The sequence below is a fragment of the Mauremys reevesii genome, linkage group 1 (genome assembly GCF_016161935.1).
Source record: "Mauremys reevesii isolate NIE-2019 linkage group 1, ASM1616193v1, whole genome shotgun sequence".
Lineage (NCBI taxonomy): Eukaryota > Metazoa > Chordata > Testudines > Geoemydidae > Mauremys > Mauremys reevesii.
In genome coordinates this window covers 277,997,362-278,012,072 of record NC_052623.1, presented here as the reverse complement: position 1 = coordinate 278,012,072, position 14,711 = coordinate 277,997,362, and the positions used below count along the sequence as shown (strand labels likewise).

Below are 14,711 nucleotides of genomic sequence, written 5' to 3'. Positions count from 1 at the left end.
CTTCTGAAAGTCAGGCCTAAACCTTTTAAGACTACGCCAAGGAAATGGAAAAGACGCTATCAAAAATAATAAAAATATGTTCACTATACATTTAATTTCACAGGAGAAGACTGGTAAAACAAACACAATTTTTCATTTTTGCTGACATAATGGACACTATGGATTATTAAGCTCATCTTTTGGTATTTGCTTCATTAGTCCAATATAGGCATAAAAAACACCCAGAAAATGTGTTACATAATTATACAGGGTACTGGAGAGAGAGTCCTTTTCAGCAGATTGCTACAATCAGTTTATATTAAATATAAAAAATAAGAGACAGTAACATCTTGGGTAAAATTACATATCCTGGATTGTTCATTACACTATAGAGTAATTAAAGTGAAATACAATAAATCCATATCTATGCAGACGATCACCCTATATATTTATTAACATTTTCACAAAGATATGTAACATTACATCAGGTTATAGAGCTATCCAATATAAAAAGGAGGTGAATTAAATGATAGGCATTTGGAGGGGGCTGAAACATTGCATCTCAAAAACAGAGGATTCATAATTGCAAAGTCAAGTAACATAGTATACAACATAAGTGTGCTTTTGCATGTGTGTTTGTATAGCAGTCATTAGTATTTAACTGCTGAACAGGTAACACAGGCCTTCATAGAGGATTTCCTAGTGGAGTTTTGCTTTTCCCAAGCTCTATGGTTTGGTGGTGGTGTTCCGTTGTTGTTTCGTTTTTGGTAACAGTATGCATATATACATATGTATATTGACAAGCTGAGTGATAGTGATATTACTTTGTGTGTTAACATATATGTTTAGTTTAATGAAAGTGCTCTATCAAATATGTAGATACAATGTAGTTCAACTTTAAAACCAAGGGCAACATATAAGTAAGTTCCAAGTAAAGAAAGCATATTATTGTCAAAATGATAATCACTACTGAAGAAAATTATACAAACCTCTCCAAGCTTTTCCAATTTGATGTAAGTTTCCATTTTCCCAAATCCAATTTCTGACTGTAATGCAAGCAAAAAGATGGTACATTTAGTATAAACATAAAAATTAATCAGGAGCAGTATTTCACTGTATATATCACTTATTCAACAAACTAAAAACATTTGTTTCATAAAATATCCTAAAGCTGTGAAGCAATCTTTATAAAATTGTTGGGTTTTAAGAGTTATTTTAGCACATCATATTACAAGGACTTGTCTCTAAAGAACCAATCCTGAAGCTCAGCCTGCCTTCCTAACATCATCTCTAGTCAGCTATCAACTTAAATTTAAGAAGATACAAACTGAACACCCTATCTTCCCTCACAAACTCTCTTTATTCTCCCCATTTTGTCACTGCTGACAGCATCAGTGGGGCCTGTATCATGGGGGTCATCTCAGACTGCTCTACCACCTCCCTTGCTCACCATATCCAAATTCTCGTGCTTCTCCCTCAAAAACATTTTTAAGATCACGTCTTTTCCTGCTATCCCTATAACTAAAATACTTGTTCAGGCCCCAGCACTTGGCTTGCTTACTGCCACCGTGTCCTCTCTGACCTCCCTGACACCTACCTTGTCTCACTTCAGTCCGTACCAAACACTGCCAGTAAGATCCTCATAATTCATTCTGGTTGTGTCACCCCATATCTTTGAATCCCCCCACATCTAGTTCCCATTTCTTGTCTTTGCCTTCTAGGACCTGCATCATTCTACCTGGCCCTATTTATCGGCATTTGTCTCTTTGCATGTTGCCAGCCCTGACCCCTCCTCTTTGCCAATGCAAAGTCTTGATGCACTGTTTGTCCACATCTCCAACAAATGCTCCCCACGAGTTGGACTGCAAGCCCACTAACTTCTCCTCTTTCAATTCTCTTCTCTACTCATCTACTTGATGCCTACAAGTAACTATAATGTGGTCACTGTAGGGTAATTCCTATTTACAATAAGACCACTTTACAGTGCTCTGGCCCAAAAGGGGCCAGAATGCAGACATTTAAAATGGGCCCATAGCCTCTGCAGCGTCAAAACTCAGCTCTTCCTGGGGTTTGACTTCATTAATAAACTAATGATCAATAGGGTAGTAAAGTTCGATCCAAGCCTACTTCCTAGGTTTGGCTGCTTCTTTACTTCCTAATTCAGGGCAGTTCTATGTCTCAGATTCAAGATTCCTTTGACAGGGAAGTGTTACTCTGAAGTCTTCTTTTTCATTGTTTCCAGCTGGAGGGACTTTCCCCACAGTTTTGGTATTTGTAGCAGGTGCTGTGAGGTGGAGCTAGCTTCATCCCCTATTTCTCAAACAGACCAGCATGTGCATTTTGTCCACTCCATCACAAGGCTTCCATTATAAATCTTATGTTCATTCCTCTCATAAGGCTGTACAGGAAATACAGTTTTACAGGAAATAAAAAGGAGGAGGAACTTCAGGTCACCACTTTCTGTACTGCAGGAGAAATGAAGCCCATTTGCTGGTGTTAGAAACTGTCCATGGACCCTAGCATTTAAAAACACTTTCAAGGGATAATTCACGAAATAACCTGAGTGTTTGGAGGCTACGAGACTGTAATTCACATAATGAGTTTGGGTACATTTTGGCAGATTTTACAATGTTTACTCTATCTTTTTCTCCAATTATTTAATTAAGAATAGAATCTAGAGTAGCCAATACAATACAAGTGCATTAATCAGAGGCGGGGATACCTAATCTGCCTCCTACTCATTTGCATTACAATATTCATGATGCTACAATGCAGATCAGTGTAAGCAGTGTCAGGGACCATGGAATGGTATTTACCTTGTCCCATTATTACACTCCCTGTAAAGCATATATGAACTAGTACTCTAAGGAGATAGTGTGGATGTTCTAACAGTTGTGGAAACATGTTAACATAATGTCATTACTTACCTAATTTAATATATGTTGCATTAAACTCTTTTTCGAAAGTACACCGTTACCTCGATATAACACCGCCCGATCTAACACGAATTTGGATATAACACGGTAAAGCAGTGCTCGGGGTGCGGGGGGGGGGGTGCGGGGGGCTGAGCACTCCGGTGGATCAAAGCAAGTTCAATATAACACGGTTTCACCTATAACGCAGTAAAGATTTTTTGGCTCCCAAGGACAGCGTTATATCGAGGTAGAGTTGTAGTTTGACTTTAGGCTACCGTGTATAAAGAGCAAATGCTATACAGCATTCTATCAGAGTAAGACACATGTTCTCTAGCATTAATTAAAATCCACCACTTGGCTAGAGGAGAAGGTGGGTAATGTAGATATGTCAAGACAAATATTCAACAATATCCAAGGCTTACTTGCCTAGAAGGTTTGGCACCAGTTTAGTATATTTTAGCGGAACAACACTAAAGAAAAAAAACTCCAGTGAAAGAATATTTAAACATAGGAAGCTTTCATTTTTCCTTCAAAGGGTGCCTAGTAAGCTATTTATTAATTGTAAATTAGTTTTGCTGTAATACAAGTCTGCAAATCAGGACTTATATATGTAGGTTTCAAACGTCCATTTATAGCCTCTTATTTTAATAGTTGATGCACTGAAGGTATCCAAGGACATTATATAATTGCATTCACAGTACTGTATTTGTCAATACACGTTAGTATAGTAAATGAACTATTACACAAACTTATTAAAATTATGCAATAATGTCAGTGGTACAATTTGAAAGAGGCACAGTCAGGTCTAAAATTCAACCAATCTTCATTGTATATTTTTAAATTTCTACTAATCCTTGAACATATATCGGTTTTCAAAACAAAGGATGCAACATGTGTAAATTGTAATTACTACTCTCCAGGCAACTTTCAGTCACAACCCCAGATAACTGGGTTTCATTTCATTTCAAGAGAGCAGTGCAGACTGACAGAGTGGAAGGACAAAGCAGCACGTGCATGCCCACAAACCAAAATGCAGCTGGCAGGTTTCATTTTAGACTTAGCAGCCCTGACAATATCTTTAAAGTATAGAGAAAAACCTCAACAACAACGACAAAAAAAAGCAGACAAAAAAACCCCAACACCTCCACAATCCACCCCCACAACAACTTGCGACAGACGTACCATTTTAAATACACATTATATTCATTAGAGGGCACTGTTTTTCTTATTTTCATTCTAGAATGCAGAGGGCATCCTAGATCAGACTGCTTTAGAGCTAACATATAATACGTATGAATTTTAGATGCAAAGAAAAAAAAAGACTAAATATTATAATCCAAGCCTTCAACATTTACTGCAGTACACTGTTACCTCAGAAAAGAGAAAGTTACCAGGGGACGGTACTGCTCATAGATGTAATAACAGTAACTCCAAAATACTCAAATAAATAGTTAATGATCTACAAAGTATTAAATCAAAGGTATTACATAGCTAATTAAATCAACTCAGCAGAGACATTTAGATATTTTCACATATCTAATTAATAAATAAAGCAGAATGTTCTTGCAAGAAAATTAATAAAATCAGCAAAAAGAATTTATAAAGCTATTCAATTTCTTTCTTTATTTTTTATGCTTAAAAATGCTCCTGATAATGGCCTGGTTTGGAATGGGATAGAAAGTCTTTCATATCTGGATCAATAGTCAGAATCCAACCTAGATCAGTAATGACTGAAAAATTATTACTTTTCAGATGGCTACTTGATGGCCTATGTTAAATGAAGTAATAGTCCACTTCCTAGGAGACAGAACTATAACTCGTAAGTCCAATTCAAATTGTAAGTCCTATAATAATTATACCAATTATAAACACAGAGATCTTCCCCCAAAAAGAATACATTTATTTAAAAGAAGAAGTTACCTAAATATAATTTTGCATGCTTTATTTGAATTGATTTGTTAACTAACCTTGAATCTATTTTTTTAAAATAAAACAAAGACCTAAAACACCATGTCAACATAACAGTGGGAAAAGAAGAACATTTGTTATCACCATATTTACCGAACTCCAAAAGAACATATGTGTGTGTGTGTGTGTTTGTATAGCAGTCATTAGTATCTAATTGGTGAACAGGTAACACAGATCTTCATAGCAACCGTTCATAGAGGACTTCCTAGTGGAGTTTTGCTCTTCCCAAACTCTATGATTAAAAAATGTTTTCCCCTTAGGGATAAAATATGCACCACTGAAGTCAGTGGGAATTTTACCACTGACTTCAACGAATGCTGGCTCTGGCCCTTAGTGAGGAATGATGGTGAGAAAAGTCTGCAAAATGGAAATAAAGAAAACTGGAAGAGAAAAATGTAGAGTTTCATCCTGTAAGTTACTGAGCTTTCCCATGAATTTTAATAGAGAGTAAAGGGTGCTCAGCATCTCTGGGCTGCACTCAGCACCTTGTAGTCTCAAATAGAGTTAAACAATATATAACATGAAAATGGAACTGACACTGTTCAAGTAGAACAGATTTGTTTGGGATGCAGAGATCACAGAAACTTACTAGTGATGCTCTACGAGAACGTCGACTCATCGGTTGATCAAATGGTGGACTGTTTATCTGCAGCTTTTCTAGATATCCATCAGGTATCCTGATGTCTGCAGGCAGTGACAAGCGCTTGTTCAGATCCTGGAGAAATAAGTAAATATTGTCAAAAGGACACAGGTCAATTTAGGGCTCAAAATTAGGTTTTGTTAAAACAAGTCTTTAAAAAGATTATCAACTGAAGTATTTCTACAATTAAAAAAAGAATTAAGGGAAACAGTTTACTAATTTAAAAAAATTACATTCTCCTGTCATACTTATAACACAAACACTTCAGCAACTGGCTACAAAAGGAGATCCAGAGAATTCAGAAACTGATCTAGAAACTAATTTACTGTCATAGGAAAAGCTGAATGAAATGTAAAAAGTAAGCAAATATAAATGGTAAAAAGTAATTGAGATTTTAAAAATATTTTCAGTTTCAATAATTTATGATGTAGAAAATAGGTAGACTCAAGACCAGTAAGGAAATCCCTTTTAATAAAAACAGTGAAATGAAAAGTGTCCCTTGTGTAGACTGAAGAGTTAGCTCTTCTGTTTTTATTCTGTTAAATATTAAAGTAACTTTAGAAATTGGTTTTCAGTCTCATCCATTCCGCTCCTACCTTGCCAGTGTAGCAAACAGAACCACTTCAGCAAAATGGCCACTCCCTTATTTGAATCATATGACAATTACAATTTAAAGTGTCAAAAATACATTTCCCAGTTTACTGTGTTAAGCTCTCCTTACTTTGTTAACTTTTAGAACGCTATCATCAGCGTGGGTCAAAACGCCTTTATATCGAGCAAATTTTGAAACAGAAATTCATGATATTTCTGAGATATAGATTTTCACAGGTTGTTTTCAGTTTGGTTTTGAACTTAAATATATCAGAAAATGAGACATCAAAAATTCTTTTTAGTTGCTCAGTTGCCATCACAGAGATGTATTTGAAGGAGATACTGAGATACACAACAAGGGCAGATGAGTATCTCCTAAAATAAAGTCATTGTTGTCAAATAAATAGGGTTTACCCAGGGTAAACAACTCCATGTTCAGTAACAAGCTGCCTATACCTATATACCCCTATATACACGTTGCTAAAGGAGCCAGTGCTCTTGGCTGTGCAGAGCAAAAACCTTGAATGCTTTTAACTTGGGTACCTCAGAGACTCTCTTGCTCATCATGTGTTTCCACAGCAATGGAGATAAGATGAGACACTAAAGCTAACAGCCTCCAGGTTTAAACAAGAATGACACTGTTGGCAGCAGGATGTTTTTAGTGAAGAATTCTTGACTCGGGAATTTGCTCCTCCCCTTGGTTCAACAAAGGCAAAGTCTGTTGACTAGTAGGGCATGCTGCAAAGCCTACCTATATGCTCACATTGCCTAACAGCTGAAGTTTTGATGGACTAGTTGGCTTGGGAAGGATTTAATGTTTACACTATATTTGCATTACGTGCCTAGAATAATGTTATCCTGAAATAAATATACAAGAAAGCTGCATGAAACTCGGCAGTTCATGGCATTTCCAATAGGGATAGGCACACCACAATGCATGCCAGAGACTGACTCACATTTGTGCATGTGCTACATATTGTGGCCAGTGGATTTGCACATTTTCAGTGAGATGCCGCTGAGACCTGAATTTCTGGCACTTGGCTCACATCCATGAGGCCTCTTTCACTCACTCCCCAAATCCCTTAATGAGATATAATGCTATGTGCTTTATCTAGACTTCTGTAGTGAGTGAGGATTATGCCCAACACCCACGTCATGACGTAAGTATGAAATTAGGCACACAATTTGTAATAAATGAAGTGTTGCTGAGCATCTGAATGAGGGAGATGACTGAAATGTCAATCAGAATTTCAAGCTTCAGTTCTATAAAATATTAAGATTGTGGCTTCGCAGTTCTTGAATAATTTTCAGCTTTGATATTCAATAATTTTAATATCATTGGCAATTTAAACACTGCCTATTGTTTTTTTGGGAGCATGAAAGAACTTTACAACAAAGAAATTAGTTAATTATAGTGGGAGCTGGTAGTGACCCCTACACCTAGGTAACCTAACACTTGACACAATAAGCGATTCTTGTGACTTCTTTTTAAGAAGATCTAATACTTCCATTGTTTGCAGAGGAACACTGAAAAATCAGCAAGGATGAAACCCTTGAGCTAGAGAAGTGCCTTTTCATTGTCCTATGAAATTCTGTTTCGGCTTACCTCAATTATAAACCATTTAAAAAAAATTCACCATTTCCTTACTGCTGTTTGCATTCCACGTGAAGACTTTGGCAGCATGCCAAAATAATAACCAAACAACAACACTCTAAAGAGAAGGCTTCATCCTGTCACCAAAGCAGCAGCTGCAGCCATAGCATTACACGGTGTACTGGGAATGTGCGGGAGCTGTTGGAGCACTAGGGTTGGGGAGCACAGGGGAGAGGACTAGACCAGTGGCTCTCAACCTTTCCAGACTACTGTACCCCTTTCAGGAGGGTGATTTGTCTTGTGTACCCCCAAGTTTCATCTCACTTAAAAACTACTTGTTTACAAAATCAGACTTAAAAATACAATACGCTATTACTGAGAAATGGCCAACTTTCTCATTTTTACCACATAATTATGAAATAAATCATTCTGAATATAAATATTGTACTTACATTTCAGTGTGTAGTATATAGAACACTATAAACAAGTCATTGTCTGTATGAAATTCTGGTTTGTACTGACTTCACTAGTGCTTTTTATGTTGCCTGTTGTAAAACTAGGCAAGTATCTAGATGAGTTGATGTACTTCCTGGAAGACTTCTGTGTAACCCCAGGGGAACATGTACCCCTGGTTGAGAACCACTGGATTAGACCAAGAGATCCAGGATCCAGCATACGACCCAAGTATGGGATAAGTGCCCATATAAGAAAAAGCCTCAAATATTGGGACTGTCCCTACAAAATCGGGACATCTGGTCACCCTATTCCCTATTAAGTGATACTGTTGGACAGCAAATATCTTAAGAAACTGTAGACCAGGGCATTTCAAGTGGTGGGCCACAACTCAGCGGTTGGTGCTGGGAAGGCATTCTCAGCTAGTTACATTCTACCAGCCGAGAGGGGAAGAAAAGCAGAAATATTGCTGCAGTCCTTAAATCTAAGCAGGAATTTATGCAGGGAAGGGAAGCAGCTTTCTCACGCCTGCTATTGCTGCTCTACTGTCATCTGACACAGAGAAGTTCTCGCCCTCCCTTTATCCCTCCTTCCCTTCCTACAGAGCACTCTTCTTCGGAGCACAGAAACTGGTGCTTCACAGCTAGTTATGCAGCCTTGAAGCAGCACTGACAAACCAACAGAGCTAAGATTTGTGTGGGAAAGAGGGAACAGACATATAGCCAGCCTCCAGTATCTCTCTCAACACCTCCCAATCCACAGAAATTGTCCCATTAGCATTCACATGTAGAGCTAGGTGAATAACTAATGTTTTAGTTCACTGGCAGTTCCAACCTCCTCCCCCTCCCCATTCAGTTCTGTTCAAACCAAATCTGAAATTTTTCAGAATTTCTGGTAAATCAATAGTGTGTGCACATTTCATTTGACCCAAAAATATTTTGTTTCCAGATATTTTTTAAAAGGGCTTCATTCACAGAGCAAGGAGATGTCGATGGTGCCTTCCCTTATAACTTTACTCCTGAGGGAATTCTGCACCAAAAAACTTACAAATTCTGTGCCACCCTCCCCCCCGCGCACACAATATTTTAAAATTCGGCATATTTTATTTGACAATAAATAAATGTTGAGGCTCTGGCATAGCAGTGAGGAGCACAGGCCACTGGCTGCACAGAGGGGAGAGATCACAGCCCCCACCCCAGGACAGGGACTCAGCAGTAAAGCTGCACCCGATCCTGACACAGCGCAAGGGCAAGGCCTGCCCCAGAAAGTGAGAGGGACAGTCACGCACAACTGATCTGGGTGTGGGCAAGCAGGCTCAGCCTGGCAGGATCCAAGTGTGGAGGGGCTTAGTGTGTGGGGATCCAGGTGGAGGGTGAGAGGGTTCTGTGTGGGGCAATGTGGGTGTGGGTGGCTCATTGGGGGTCCAAGTGTGTGTGTGGGGGATATGGATGTGCAGGGGCTTGCTGGGGGGTGCAGGGGGAATGGGACTCTGCAAGGCGGTCAAGGTGAAGGTGGTTGGGGGCTCAGTGGGGAGGATCCAGGTGCTGGAGGAGTGGGGCTTGGGAGGTTGGGGGTCTGAATGCAGCTCGTGGGGGCTCGGGGGGGGGTGTGGCAGGCTCGGCTGGGTTGTCCTGGTGCCGGGGTGGGTGGGATTTGTATGGGTCGGAGTACAGCAGGCTCAGTGGGGGTGTGTGGGGTCTGGGTGAGGGTCCGGAGGTGGGGGGGGTGAGTCTCAGTGGGGGTGAGGTCTGGGTGCAGAGGGCTCTGGATGCAGGGGGTGAGGTCAGTGGGGTGGGAATTTGGGTGTAGGGGTCTTGGTGGGGGGGGGAGGGTTCTGGGTGCAGGGGGGAAGCTTGTCTGGGTATGGGGGTTCAGATGCATTGGGTTGGATGAATAGGGCAGCAGCTCTCCATACAGTGCCACCTCCCCTTGTGGCTGAGGAGCGAGCGGGGAAGGAAGCGGGGTGGGGCTGAGGGTGCGGAGCTTCCTGCAGCTGGGGGAAGTTTCTGGGGATGTGTCTGACCCAGCCCCTCCTTGCAGGAAAAGAGGAAGCTAGCAGCTGAGCCTGGTGCTGGGTAGGAGCCACCAGTCAGGGCATCCCCCCATCAAGTGATTTACCTCTCCACCAGCTGCTCCGGGCACTTGAAGCGACGCACCCACGTTGCTGGGAGGGATGCGTGACCAGTCTTGTGGCGTCACTTTGCTTCCCCTTCAGAAAGTCATTTTTCTGCCAGGAAGCAAAACAAATCTGCAGGGGACATGAATTCTGTGTGCACACAGTGGCGCAGAATGCCCCCCAGGAGTACTTAACTTTTAGCCTAATGGTTTAGGGCATTCATCCAGGATGGGGAAGACCAGGATTCGATTCCTCCCGCTCCCCCAACACACCTGACAGAGAAGGGAGCTAAACATGGTCTCCATGTTACCAGGAGAATGCCCTAACCACCTGCCCACAGAGTCATTCTTTCTCTGGCTCAATGACTATTAAGTATATCATACAAAGTGGAACTGCTTCAACTGCTAAAAGTTATAAGGAAGACAGGAGAAACTTTCCCCAGAGACCCCTCCCATATCCTGGGCAACTGTCCAGCCACTGGGCTAAAGTCACAAGGGGGATGCCACCACCATCCTATTTTACGAATGCCACCAAAGTCTGCTTGTGATCTAGACTGAAAGAAGGGTTTTTTGTTTGTTTGTTTTTTGCACTGAAACTATTCAATGAATTCGTGTCAAATTTATGAATAGTTACAGGTCCACTGAAATTGCATTTTTCAGCAAATTAACTATTTGTCCAAAAAACTTCACACCACTCACATCACAAGCCCCAGCACGCACTAACAATGGATAGTTTTTACTCGGGCACAAATCTTACAGTATTTTGCAAATGGAAAGGATTGTGGGATGATTATTTGACTAAATTTTGGGTCAGAGGACCTAAAAAGGTTAACAACTACTTCTGGAGGCTATTGTAAAGAACTGGAAACAAAATATTTCAGTACAGTAGTTAGAAGAACACACCTGCAAAGAACTTTTTAAAAATTGCTCCTCTAACCTCCTCCTTTTTTTTTTTAAACCAGGAGCTACGAGACTCTTAGTCTCAATTAACTTTACTGAACTGTGAACTTTAAACTGGTGTACAGTGTGCCGACAATACATAATACAGGTAGTATGGGTCTGTAAGTAAGTACTCATGTGAAAAGAACAGGAGTACTTGTGGCACCTTAGAGACTAACAAATTTATTTCAGCATATGCTTTCGTGGGCTACAGCTCATTTCTTCAAATGCATAGAATGGAACACACAGACAGGAGATATTTATACATACAGAGAACATGAAAAGGTGGAAGTATGCATACCAAGTGGAAGAGTCTAATCAATAGAGGTAAGCTATCATCAGCAGGAGGAAAAAAAACAAACCTTTGAAGTGATAATTGAGATGACCCATAGAAGGTGTGAGGAGAACTTAACATAGAAGGATAACGACTGACTCAGACAGAAAAATACCAAAACAAACAAAAAACCCATCTCCCTTATACACACAAGTCCCTAAACAGCAAATTTTTCTAAAAGAAAACGCAAAAGTGACCAAAAATATACTTTTTTTTAAAATTTCGGACTGTGGCTTTTTATCTGTACATGGATTTTGTGTAATGAAATATGTATCCAATATGTAAGTAAACAATTCTAAGGTGAGGGAGAATGAAAATACTTTTATTTTTTTCTGTTTTAAAATCATGATTATCTGTTAAGAATACATTATTTTGATATTTATATGTGAAATCGTCCGACAGTAAATAAAAGCAAATTCCTACTCAATATGTTAAACTTCCAAAAGCAAAATATATATATATATATATATATATATATATTATGAGAGAGAGAGAGAGAGAGAGAGTGAGTGTGTATAGATATATATAGATATATATAGATATAGATATAGCTTTGGGAAGTTTAACATATTGAGAAGGAATTTGCTTTTATTTACTATATATCTTTTGTGATGACAGAATTGCTGTAGCAGGTTTTAAATAATGCATGGAAAGATTAACAGCTATCTAGTGGATGCTAAATAATCACTGCCTTAATATTTGCTCTACCTTTTAAATTTTAACTGCCCCCTTCTTTTATTAACGACAGGGGGACGGATGATTTTCCCTATGTTCTTTATAATTCTGAGTACCTTAATTATGTTCCTTAAACTTATCTCCATTACACAATGTTAAAACAGTTTTAGTAATCTCCCATCATACAAGTTCCACTCTCTCTGTAACCTATTTGACACCCTCTCTCTTCAGCTTTTGAACTTTTGCTATAATTTCAAAAGTAAGACAACCAGAATTTGACATCCTATCCCAGGATGGTTAAATGAATTTATTTATGTATTTATTTATTTTTAAAGCAAGATTCATCTGATCTCAGAGTATTTTAAAAGATGGTAGCAGATGACTCCATCTACACAGCGAGCACAGAAATATTCTCAATTAATTCCTATCTCCCAGACACCCGGAATTCAAAATTTTAGACTTCAGAGACAAGATGTAGATTATGAATGCTATATATAAAAAGAAAAATCTTCACCTTAGGCAGTTAATGTAATGGCATTTTCCTTGCACGTCACCTTTAACTAACTTCAATTTGTATGCCAGATATTGTTACTTGAAGATGATAGTTTTTCAATTATGATTCTTTCATAACTATCCCTGGGGATATTTTATCACTGAACAAGTCATACTGGCCAGTAAGTCTGGTTTTGAAACAGGTCAGCTGTTAGGAATAGATCTGCTATATTTGTCAATGGATTTTTGATATAAAGAAATACTGAATTATGTTCTCATTGAGGTGTTTCAGCAATTCTTCTCAGTTTCCAGCCCTGTATACCTTAACAGCTCAAGTTAAAAAGTTAAATTACTTTTTGACCTTTTTGTAAATTCAGTTTAATTCTATTTTCTTATGGAACTCAAACAAATCTAGGGAGCCTGGTCTGGTGTCAAGATGAGGCCTCACTGATGGTATTATTACAGATAAGTAGCGCTTAGTCTCATTTTGTTTGAAATGATCAGGCTGAGGAACATTTTAAGATTATGGTGCTATCCTTACAAATAATAAATTCAGAAGCAATCGCTGATCATGGACAAAAAGAGAAGAAAATGTGTTCACTACAGATTGACTGTACTTTTAAAGAAAAATCTGAGTGATTCTCAAAAGATGTGCCACTTAAGTTTGCTGGATGGTAAAATACAGGCGAACCAGAGCATGTATTTATGCACCCATGAGCAACAGAGTGTTCTGCTTTATGCATCCTTCTTTGAATTTATCTCCAGAACACGCTACATGCCAGTTGTTTCACTAAAGGTAACAATATGAAGGAGAGCTTTCCCCCCTCTCCCTCTGCTTATCTTGCATTTCCTCTCCTCATGCATTGTGTGTATTCTCAATCATGCTTTAACATTAGAATAGAATCTTAATAATTAAGTGTAGACTGTGACAGACTGACAATATCCTGCAATATCTAGAATGAACTTTACTGAATTAAGTTAAACTTTATTGAATGAAATTTAGCATCTTTGGAGTTTATTCTATTAAATATGCAGTTGTGTATGTTTCAGAGTAGCAGCCATGTTAGTCTGTATCCGCAAAAAGAATAGGAGTTCTTGTGGCACCTTAGAGACTAACAAATTTATTTGAGCATAAGCTTTCGTGGGCTACAGCCCACTTATTCGGATGTGTTACTGTGGAATTGTAGATACGTACCTTCTCTAAGGGCTGGTCTACACTAAGGGGAAAAATCGATATAAGATACGCAACTTCAGCTACGTGAATAACGTAGCTGAAGTCGAAGTATCTTATATCGATAACTTACCCGTCCTCACGGCGCGGGATCGATGTCCGGGGCTCTCCATGTTGACGCCGCCACCGCCGTTCGGGGCGGTGGAGTTCCGGAATCGATAGAAGCGCGTTCGGGGATCGATATATCGCGTCTAGATGAGACGCGATATATCGATCCCTGAAAAATCGATCGCTACCCGCCGATACGGCGGGTAGTGTAGACGTAGCCTAAGAAACTGACTAAACCAATCGCTGGAAGCTATTAGGAATTTCAAAGGCCTTTTTGGAACAATACCTGTGAAGTGGATTTTCCAGAAGTACCCGAGGAATGCAAGTGACCTACCTTCCCTTGTCAATCTACACCCTGGGAAGAATACCCATTGTCTACTAATTACCTGCTCCTGGAAAATCCAGATCAAACCCATGAACTCTATAAAGGGTGGACTAAAGATGTCGTGAGGGTGCTAGTTCTGAGCTGAAGCTGTGATGAACTTGTAACCACAGGGAATCCCCCTGGGGCTGGGGTCTGAAGGACTGCTCCTGCCAGAATCCATGTTAGGGTAGGGGGTTAACTCTATTAAGTTTATTAGGATGGGTAGTTTCTTTTGTTGTTTTTAATATGTTTTCTCTGATGCTTTTTACCTTAAAAATAAAGTAGGCTTGCAAAGGAAGTGCTGTGTGGTACCTTATAACTGTAGCATTTATGTTTGTTAACCATCTCTAAAGAGACAATAAGCAGGTTCTGC

The 14,711-nt window shown here is 39.4% G+C and overlaps 1 protein-coding gene across 3 annotated transcripts in view; it reads right to left on the bottom strand.

Moving 5' to 3' along the window:
- CDK17 (cyclin dependent kinase 17) overlaps window positions 1–14,711 on the bottom strand; it is a 204,350-nt gene that overhangs the window by 46,411 nt on the left and 143,228 nt on the right. For all 3 annotated transcript variants that reach the window (XM_039495321.1, XM_039495307.1, XM_039495313.1), the window contains exons 5-6: window positions 5,452–5,577; window positions 969–1,025 (exon numbers count right to left, since the gene is read on the bottom strand). In XM_039495321.1, coding sequence (XP_039351255.1) covers window positions 969–1,025; window positions 5,452–5,577 — 183 coding nt within the window. The remainder of the gene's footprint in view (window positions 1–968; window positions 1,026–5,451; window positions 5,578–14,711) is intronic.